Consider the following 10,255-nt stretch of genomic DNA (forward strand, 5'->3'; position numbering starts at 1 on the left):
GATGATAAGGGTCTTATATAGCAACACTTTGGCACCTCGAGAAAGGATTTTACCACTCAATTGCTTTCTTAGACCAAAGAAACAGCGGTTAGCAAGAGTTATTCTGCGTTTGATCTCAGCGCTGGTGTTGTTTTCTGCGTTTACAGCGGAGCCTAGGTAGACGATGTCCTTGACTACCTCAAACTTACGTCTGTCGATGGTGAAGTTTTTACCAAGACGTCGGTGTTGCATGTCCTTTTTTGACGACAGCATGTACTTTGTTTTGCCCTCATTAACCGTTAAACCTATTTTTGCCGCCTCTGCCTCAATACTCACAAAAGCCCCATTGACATCACGCTGAGTTCTTCCCATTATGTCAAAGTTATCAGCATATGCTAGTAATTGGACAGACTTTTGAAAGATAGTGCCTCTAGAGTTGACGCGTAAGCTCTGCACTATTCTTTCAAGCACGATGTTAAAAAAATCATATGAGAGCGCATCACCTTGTCTAAAAACTTTTTTGACATCGAAAGGTTTTGTTAAATTGTTTCCAACCTTTATGGAGTAGCGTGAATTCTCCATGGTCATCCTGCACAAATGGACGAGTTTGGCAGGGATGCCAAAACTAGACATGGCTCTATACAGCTCGTCCCTGTAGATGCTGCCATATGCGGATGGTGGGTGTCGATTTGGTGTTCTTGGGTTTTTTCCAAGATCTACCGTAATGTGAATATTTGATCAACTGTGGACTTTCCTGGTCTAAAACCACACTGATAAGGACCTATCAGGTTGTTGACGATGGGCTTTAGACGTTCACATATTACGGCAGAGAAGATTTTATAGGCGATGTTAAGTAGACTTATTCCTCTATAGTTGGTGCAGTTTAGAGGGTCTCCTTTTTTCAGGATCGGGCAAACAATACTGAGGTTCCATTCATCGGGCATGTTTTCTTCCGACCATATCTTACAGATAAGTTGGTGCATGCTCCTAACTAACTTATCTCCAGCTGCTTTAAAGAGCTCGGCATTCAAGCCATCCGCTCCAGCGGCTTTATTAGACTTCAGCTTAGATATGGCAATCTTTACTTCGTCTAAGTCGGGAGGACGGGATTGTTGGCTTTCGTCGTCTATATCGAATGGGTCATCCTGCCTGACAGCGGAATTCAGTTCGTCGTCGCCGTTATACAGTCTGCAGAAGTGGTCCTTCCATATCCTCAGCATTGACTGCGGTTTCACTATGATGTTTCCAGTTTCGTCTTTGCAGCCTTCGGTTCTAGGTTTATGTACCTGTGAATTTCGTTTCACCTGCTCATAAAACTTTCGAACTTCATTCCTGCTTTTAAACCTCTCGACATCTTCGACCGCACGCTTCTCATGCCCTCTCTTTTTCCTTCTGAGAAGTGGGCGTTCCTCTCGCCTCTTCTGCTCATAGATCTTATGAGCAGCTCTCGTCCTTTTATGCAGCGCCGCTTTTGCGTGCCTGTTATTTGGCTGCATTTGCCAGCCGACATTCCTCATCAAACCAGGGGTTCCAACCCGTCAAATCTTCGGTCGATAAGTCTTCTTCCGAGCATCAGCAAAGTTTTCCAAAAAATCATGAATAGGGCTCTGACTAAGTGGGCTGCGGACAACAAAATAATTCCGGATAATCAGTTCGGGTTCAAGGCGGGTCATGACACAATTCATGCTGCGTCTAAACTCGTTTCTGATATCCAATGGCATAAATCAAAACAACAATGCACAGGTGCTGTCCTGGTTGATTTGGAAAAGGCCTTTGACACCGTATGGTTAGAGGGTCTTTACATAAAATTGAGCAGGTTTGGCATTAGCAAGCCATTGTTGTATATACTTTATGATATTCTTAACGGTAGAAAGTTTGTTGTCAAAAGTGGCAATGTAACTTCTACCACAACATTCTCAATTAAAAATGGTCTTCAACAGGGAGCGGTGAATTCGCCGATTCTCTTCAACATTTACACCAGCGATCTGATAGGTAGTCTTACAAAGGCAATTGCGTACGCCGACGATCTAATTGCGTACAGAACGGCCCGAAAGGTTGAGGTTATTAGAATTCTCTTGCAGCGTGATTTCGACAAGATTCAGCGATATTGCGACGACTGGAAACTGAAAATAAATGTCCAGAAGTCAGAGACAATTCTGTTCCGGACTCCGTTGGCTAGGGCCACGAGGGATACGTGTAAGAATTGGCGCAAGATGGTCATCGTTGATCTTCACGGGCAGCCATTGGCGAGCAAAAGTGTAGTGAAGTACCTGGGTATCTGGTTAGATCAGTATTTATATTTCGACAGACATATAAATGCTGCTCTGACCAGGGCCAGAGGAGCCTTCGCTCTGACGAAACGACTGTTTTTTAGCAGTCGGCTTGACCCCAGAGTGAAGGTAATTTGCTACATGGCCCTCATACGGCCAATGATCGTGTATGGTTGTCCTGTGTGGTTCAACGTTGCCCCTTCCCAGTTGGAGAAGTTTCGGGTGTTCGAGCGGCAGTGTTTACGACGCTGTACCGGCTTATATCGAACAGCTGAGACTTCTTATGTGCATTACTTTTCCAACGAGGTCCTATACAACGGGGCTCGAATCAACAGAATTGACAATTTCGTGATAAAACTCGTTCGAGGTCACATTGCAAGAGCTATGGCTTCGACCAACAATTTAATTTTTGGGGCGTTCTATCCGAACGACGAGTATTTTGAAAGTGCATGCTTGAGCGGCTTCATTCCACCAGAGGCATTCCTCTTTTTAGACAAATGCGGTCTGATACAGGATAGATTGGCAGTTCCGTTAATCTACCACGTCAGACGAAGAACCGTGGATAGGCGACTTCTGTACAATCGGGACGTCATGGCACAAGGCGGAGCAGAGCTCCTTCGGTTCAGTAGGCTGTGTCCGAGCGGGACCGAACAGATAGGGTGAAGCAGGAGAACAAGTTTTGGTGGCTTCAATCGGCACTTTATAGTGGGTAGTCGGGATGGGGTTTTAAGCCTTGGCCTGCTTACATACTTGTTTTAAAGTTTTAGGGTTTAGTTTTAAGTAGAATAGGCATGGTGGCACAAAAAAAAAATAAAAAATTAAAAAAAAAAAACAAAAAAAATTAAAAAAAATGGAATACAAAAAAGAAAAAAAAAACAAGCAAAAAAAGACAATTAAATATAAAAACAAAAAACCTTAGATTTGATGCTGTGGTTGTTCTAGTTTTAAGTAGTTTATAGGTAGGATAGGTAGTTTAAGTTACTTTTAAGTTTTATATTAGGGACCTTATTTTAAGTAGTTTTTAAGCAAAAATAAAAAGGACATTGATATTAGTTTTTTTTTTTCAATTTTCTAATTAATACAAAAATAAATAAAATTGAATTGAATTTAAAATAGATCTTAGGCCCGAAAGGCATTAGTAGTTAGTGTTATAGTTTAACTTAGAGTTAAACTTAATGAGACCATTAAGTTAGTTGTAAGTTATGGATAATTAGGCTAGTTTTATGAATTTTTGTCTAGCTTTAAGATAGGTTTAAGAATGAATTAATAAAAATGAATTTAAAAAAAATGAAAACAAAAAAAACAAAATCTGCTAAGCTAAAGAGATGATATTACGTTGCAAAAAAGCGCAAAGTTACCAAAATCTGGTTAATAGGAGCAAAAGAATTATTTCTAGAAAGGATATAACTACATTTATATAGTAAAGATGTTTGTACTGGAAACGTGTGGGTAACTGTTGGATGGACGCTCCAAAAAGCTTTAAATTTTATATCAAACCAATTGTTATTTTTTTGTTAAGCGAAATCTTTTATAAAAAGAGAAACAAATATTAATTTCGCTTATAAATTTGCCGAGAGACTCCTACTTACAAAATTTCGAGGACTTCTACGTTATCTTTAAAACAAGTCTGATAATTCAAAATCCATTTTTTTTGTGCAGTATATATACTATATACTTTACTTTTTCACAAATCTTGGCAAATAATTCAGTTAATAACCTAAACATTATTTTTTTGTATCTATGAGAGAACTTGTTTTATCAAATAAGTTATGTTTTACTTAAAGATATTTATGTTTAAGTTTATGTTTGTTGGAAAACACTATGTGTCACTTTTCGGGGTTTAAGTTGAACATAAATACTTACGTTTTATATTAGCAAACGGACCTCTGCTATCACAGAGTTAGTTGCCATACTGCTCGGAAACGGCTTGACCAATTTTGAATATGCATTCGGTAGGTGTGAGAATAGGTTTTTATCTATTTCTTATATTCGTAAGTACTTTGGTTGAATTGCATCAACGTCGTACACGGTGCAACGATCTTACGATAGTATTCAGTGACGCTATGTACAATGAAACATTGATTGCTATTGAGGATCATTGCGTTATCATTACCAACTTACCACTCAGTCATTTCAGTATGCATTCACCAAATCGAAATGCATCTGAGTTATAAGACACTGAATTGAATCGTAAACAACAATACAATATCGTAGAAATGGCAGTGATTGTAGCTCGCAATGTCCTACTAATGATTGAAGAACAAAGAACCATTTTTGACCACATCATGTTTCGCAGTTTCAGCAGAACAAGGTGGATTTCGTTTTGTTGCAGAAGGTGGAAATGGCAAAACATTCCATATTTCACTAATTCTTGAAAAAATACGATTAAATAATGGTATCGCGTTATCTGTTGCATCTTCTGGCATTGTGGAAACTTTATTGGATGGAGACAGAACAGCTCATTCAGTATTTAAACTGCCACTAAATATTCAAAATAACCCAGACGCGGTGTGCAATATAAAAAAACAATCATCCACGGCCACAGTTCTGAGACAGTGTAAAATTATCATCTGGGATTAATGTACTATGGCACACAAAAATTCGATTGAGGCGTTGAACAGGACTTTAAAAGATAAAAAAGAACGACAGACTATTTCGCGGCACTCTGTTACTCTTTTCAGGTAGTTTCGGACAAACACCTCCCATTGTTCCACGTTCAACGTACGCTGATGAGAGCAACGAGTGCTTAAAATTATCGCCACAGTGGCGTAGTGTTCAAATGCTTAAGATCCATCGGATGAAACATTCTCAAAACAATTATTAGTTATAGGCGACGGAAAATTTACAACAGATGAAACTGGATGCATACAATTTCGATTTCGCCACGATTATTGATTTACAAAATGTTTTCACTGACCAGATATTTCCCCATGTACCCAGACAATAAACAAATCATGAGTGCCCGGCAGAAATAGCAATTTTAACAGCAAAATATGTGGATGTCAACGAATTTAATCGCAAGATACAACATTTGTTACCAGAAGAATCGGTCTAATACAAATATATATATGATACAGTTTGTGATGCTACCAAAGCTGTAATTTATCCAACTGAGTTTTTGAACTCATTAGATTTACCAGACATGCCACCGCATAATTTACAACTGAAGATGGGATCTTCAGTAATTTTGTTTCGTAATTTGAACCCCACCACGGTCGTGCAGTGGCACACGATTAGTAATTAAAAAAATTGATGGAAAATGTTATCAAAACCATAATTCTAAATGGCAAATTCCGAGGTGAAAATACATCATTATTGTGAATCCCTATTATACCCACACTTGCGCTAATTCAATTCAAACGCCTCCAATGTCCAATTAGATTAGCATTTGCAATGGCTATCAATAAGTCTCAAGGCCAAACGATCCCTTTTTGCGGCTAAGACTTGAGCACTGTATGTTTTTTACGCGGACAATTATACGTTTCGTGCTCTCGAGTGGTCAAACCATCCAGTTTGTTTGTATTGCCGAAATATTGGATCACAGAAAATATTGTACACTCTGTTCCATTAAGCCATTGATATTGTTTTTTTTTTGTATTGTCATAATTAGCTAAAGGGTGATTTTTTTGAGGTTAGGATTTTCATGCATTAGTATTTGACAGATCACGCGGGATTTCAGACATGGTGTCAAAGAGAAAGATGCTCAGTATGCTTTGACATTTCATCATGAATAGACTTACTAACGAGCAACGCTTGCAAATCATTGAATTTTATTACCAAAATCAGTGTTCGGTTCGAAATGTGTTTCGCGCTTTACGTCCGATTAATTTTGTTCAGCGATGAGGCTCATTTCTGGTTGAATGGCTACGTAAATTAGCAAAATTGTCGCATTTGGAGTGAAGAGCAACCAGAAGCCGTTCAAGAACTGCCCATGCATCCCGAAAAATGCACTGTTTGGTGTGGTTTGTACGCTGGTGGAATCATTGGACCGTATTTTTTCAAAGATGCTGTTGGACGCAACGTTACGGTGAATGGCGATCGCTATCGTTCAATGCTAACAAACTTTTTGTTGCCAAAAATGGAAGAACTGAACTTGGTTGACATGTGGTTTCAACAAGATGGCGCTACATGCCACACAGCTCGCGATTCTATGGCTATTTTGAGGGACAACTTCGGAGAACAATTCATCTCAAGGAATGGACCGGTAAGTTGGCCACCAAGATCATGCGATTTGACGCCTTTAGACTATTTTTTGTGGGGCTACGTCAAGTCTAAAGTCTACACAAATAAGCCAGCAACTATTCCAGCTTTGGAAGACAACATTTCCGAAGAAATTCGGGCTATTCCGGCCGAAATGCTCGAAAAAGTTACCCAAAATTGGACTTTCCGAATGGACCACCTAAGACGCAGCCGCGGTCAACATTTAAATGAAATTATCTTCAAAAAGTAAATATCATGGACCAATCTAACGTTTCAAATAAAGAATCGATGAGATTTTGCAAATTTTATGCGTTTTTTTTTTAAAAAGTTCTCAAGCTCTTAAAAAATCACCGTTTATATGTAATATTTTAATGAATTAATTTATATGACAAAACAACGATTGGCGGGTCAGCTAGTATTTCTAAATAAATTTGATATTTTTAAATTTTAAAGTAGACCAACTTTAGATTGTCGAATATTGAGTTAAGAAACAAATTAGTGAATAAAAAGAAATTTCAATGTGCACATGGGCGTATAGTTACTATTTTTTGTATGTTTCCTTTTCTAATATTTGAGTCTCTTTAAATTTAATATCATCGCTCTCATTTCATTTGTATTTAATTTCCTTAACTTTTGATTTTTAAAGTTTTATATTATATTTTTGTATTTCTACTTAAAACTTATTCACCTAAACAAGAAACTTTAAATTTAACTAGAAATTGACAGTTTTGCACAATGAAATCTTTATTTAATTTATTTTCTGAAGCGATTTGAAGTTTTAATTGATTTTCTGTAATAACTTTGAAATAATTTTTGTGAGTAGGATTTTTAAAAGAAGTTATAGCTTCTTATAATTATTATAAAAAGTGTTTCCTATAATGTTTCTTATTAGTCACCTTTTTATTCATATTGCAATCAGAGTTCCGAATTTGTCCCATGTCCCAATTAGCATATACAACAACCCTATATATGGTTTTTGTCTTCGATATTAAGACAAATTTTAAAAAATTAAATAAGAATATTTGCCTCCAAAATTTTTATCAGGGGATGTAGCTCAGATGGTAGAGCGCTCGCTTAGCATGTGAGAGGTACGGGGATCGATGCCCCGCATCTCCAAATATCTATTTTAAACAAAAACTTAAACAGTTTATATAATTTAATAAATTCAATTTGTTAATTTGTGTAAGTGAAACTAAATTACAACTCTTGAATCAACATTTTTCCTCCTCCATTCAATCTTGACCTTTCATTTGGCGTTTCAACTCGTAGTTTCAAATCTGGTGTTGTATTCTTGAGTTGCATAGGCTTTTTAGGGCTTTCATAACTTTTCTTGTCACTCGGGTCCAATGCCTTGGATTTAACTTTGCCCAAATTTTCCATTGTTTTCATCAAACTATTTTTAACCACTTTATTTGGTTTAATCAATTCAGCTAAATCATAGTCTTTCGGAGTTTGCTTCGGCTGTTGTGAGTAGGCCTTTTGGGCATATAGAGCCGTTGAAACCTTCAGTGGAGGCTTAGATTTTTCAGAAATACTATCCTCCTCTGAATCATTGTCAATTTCGGTAATTTGAAGTCGTGTAGCATTAATTGGTGCTACTTCACCCAGCTCCTTTGGAAGGTCTTCTAAGGCCTTACAAGCGATAGAATTGGTGGGATCAATAAGCTTTACCATTTCATATGCTCGAAGAGCATCATGTCTCATGTCCATACCCAAATATGCTTCGGCTTTGCGAAACCATGCCTTTAAATTCTTCTCATCAAGCTGTAAACAATTATTGCAATCTGCAAGCGCATCGGAATACTTAAGCAACTTTAAATCTATGAAAACAAAAATTAATGCACATTAATCATAATAATTAAAGCAAAATAATTATAAATTCATACTTGCGATGGCTCGATTATTGTAACCAGCTACGGAAGGTAGAATTTCTGTACAACGAGAATATTGTTCCAATGCATTTGTGTACTCTTTCAACTTGAAGAACTCATTTCCACGAATTCTGAAGCTGAAAATTGAAAAGTCAGCTTGAAATTTAAATGACAGAACAAAAATTAAAGCAAATATTTTTTTAGTAAACCCCAACCAAGCAACGTCAACGTCATTATGATTGGTTTATATTTAGAAATTGAAAGAACCGTCCACAAGCAGAGTGGCGCAGTGGAAGCGTGCTGGGCCCATAACCCAGAGGTCCGTGGATCGAAACCATGTTCTGCTAACGGTGATACTTTTTTTATTTCTCTCTCACCTTAAACCCTTATTATGAGAACCAACTCAGCGAAACAATAATCGTAAAGTAAAAAGGTTAATAAGACAGTTAAGACTGCTTTGATTCTATCTTGTCTTCCTAAAGTATCAATATAGCAAGACAACTCTCACAAAACGGGTTCCCAGGTTTGGCTTAAAATGCTTAAGTGATTTGCTTTCAATAAATTGTTGTGCAATGTTTTTAAGTTATTTTTGGTTCACAAAGCTACTTCTATATTATATAATTAAATTCAATTCAATTCAATTCCAATTTCACTTCAATTTAAGAAGAATTAATACAAAAAAATTAACTTACTCTTCCGCTAGTTTTTCTCTCTCGACTTTTGTAAGTTTTTCATAAATTTTCGATTTACTTTCACCAGCCCCGGTAGCACCTTCAAGTTTCTTGTTCTTGTTCATCCTATTCTTGCGTTCAACTTCTTCCTTGTTGCGTTCCTCTGCAAGGTCCATTTTAAGAATTTCAGAATCGGCATCATATTTATCCCATTGGTTATAGTTTGTAGAACTTTTAACCTGACCGGTATTCCTGGATTTCTTCTCCGGATTATTGTTTGCATTCGAGACTTCTTTTTTAGTGGTAACTTTTCCTCCTTTCCTGATGGGTGGTAGTTCAGGAACTGCATCATTTTGTGAACCTTGTTGTATTTTCGAAAGCAATGAGTCCTTATTTTTGATATCCGTCGACCATTCCTATAGACAAATTTGTGGCCATACATTTTGCAAAGACTTTATACATACATAACTTCACTTACTGTTATCGGTGCATTATATTCCTCCAAATCTTTTGAACTTAAACTGTTTTTGGTAATAACTCGTTCCTCAGTTCTCAAGGCACGACTATGAGGTTTAAGTTCTCTTAATTTGTCTTCGGCACATTTTGTCAAATCGGGAAAGTAACCCTCTTCTCCAGATCTTAGAATTGTTACAATTTGTTCCATTTCCTTCGCATTTTTGCAGGTTTTGACGTAATCAAAGTCCAAATGATTAATTGGTATTTGGTATTTTTGTAGAAATGTACGTTTTTCCATATTTTTATTTTTAAATTGTGTTGTTTTATTTATTTAGAAATATCAATCGTTATTATTTTTATTCAAAACTTCAAAACAACTTCCCTCTTTGATAGAAGATTTGATTTCTTGTTATTTATCGATCAAACATTACTATTTAAAATGAATACAGAACTTAGGGGTTGAAAATAAGGAAACATGGAAAATAAATGATAAATAGGATAAAAGAAGGCTCAAGGTCAGTAAACGTAATGCACATAAATTCTTATTTGGAATGCTAGCTTAATTAGAACATGTCAATCTAAACCTGAGCCAAGGGTTATGTTAGAACAATTTTGTTTGATAAACATCCCTAGAAGCGAAAGTTAGTGCTGAAATATGAAACATTACCTTCGGTATTCTTTTCGCTCTTTTCTTTTCTTCCAAGGATATGGAAATTTTTTTACAAAATACTTTTCCTAGGTCAAATAATACCTCTTAAAAATAATAAAAAAAGAGGTTGTTTCGCGAGTGAGTGAGTGTTATGACTCT

At 36.6% G+C, this 10,255-nt stretch overlaps 1 protein-coding gene and 1 non-coding gene across 2 annotated transcripts; one reads left to right on the top strand and one right to left on the bottom strand.

Moving 5' to 3' along the window:
• Positions 1-7,112: 7,112 nt before the first annotated feature.
• LOC129940015 (sperm-associated antigen 1) lies at positions 7,113-9,830 on the bottom strand. The gene is made up of 4 exons (XM_056048233.1): positions 9,470-9,830; positions 9,013-9,407; positions 8,336-8,457; positions 7,113-8,269 (listed from the first exon to the last, which is right to left on the bottom strand). Exons 1-4 carry the CDS (start codon positions 9,743-9,745, stop codon positions 7,647-7,649), a joined length of 1,416 nt encoding a protein of 471 aa, XP_055904208.1. The 5' UTR covers positions 9,746-9,830; the 3' UTR covers positions 7,113-7,646.
• On the top strand, positions 7,493-7,565 carry Trnaa-agc (transfer RNA alanine (anticodon AGC)). Its single transcript has one exon. It is a non-coding gene; the product is annotated as a tRNA-Ala (tRNA).
• Positions 9,831-10,255: the final 425 nt, after the last annotated feature.

Source organism: Eupeodes corollae, chromosome 1, assembly GCF_945859685.1.
Source record: "Eupeodes corollae chromosome 1, idEupCoro1.1, whole genome shotgun sequence".
NCBI lineage: Eukaryota > Metazoa > Arthropoda > Insecta > Diptera > Syrphidae > Eupeodes > Eupeodes corollae.

Bases quoted from the DNA above. Each gene is read 5' to 3' on its own strand.
- LOC129940015 (XM_056048233.1), bottom strand. From the start codon at position 9,745: ATGGAAAAACGTACATTTCTACAAAAATACCAAATACCAATTAATCAT. The intron at 9,408-9,469 runs GTAAGTGAAGTT...ATTTGTCTATAG, and splicing joins AATATAATGCACCGATAACA to GAATGGTCGACGGATATCAA. The intron at 8,270-8,335 runs GTATGAATTTAT...TTGTTTTCATAG, and splicing joins CAATAATCGAGCCATCGCAA to ATTTAAAGTTGCTTAAGTAT.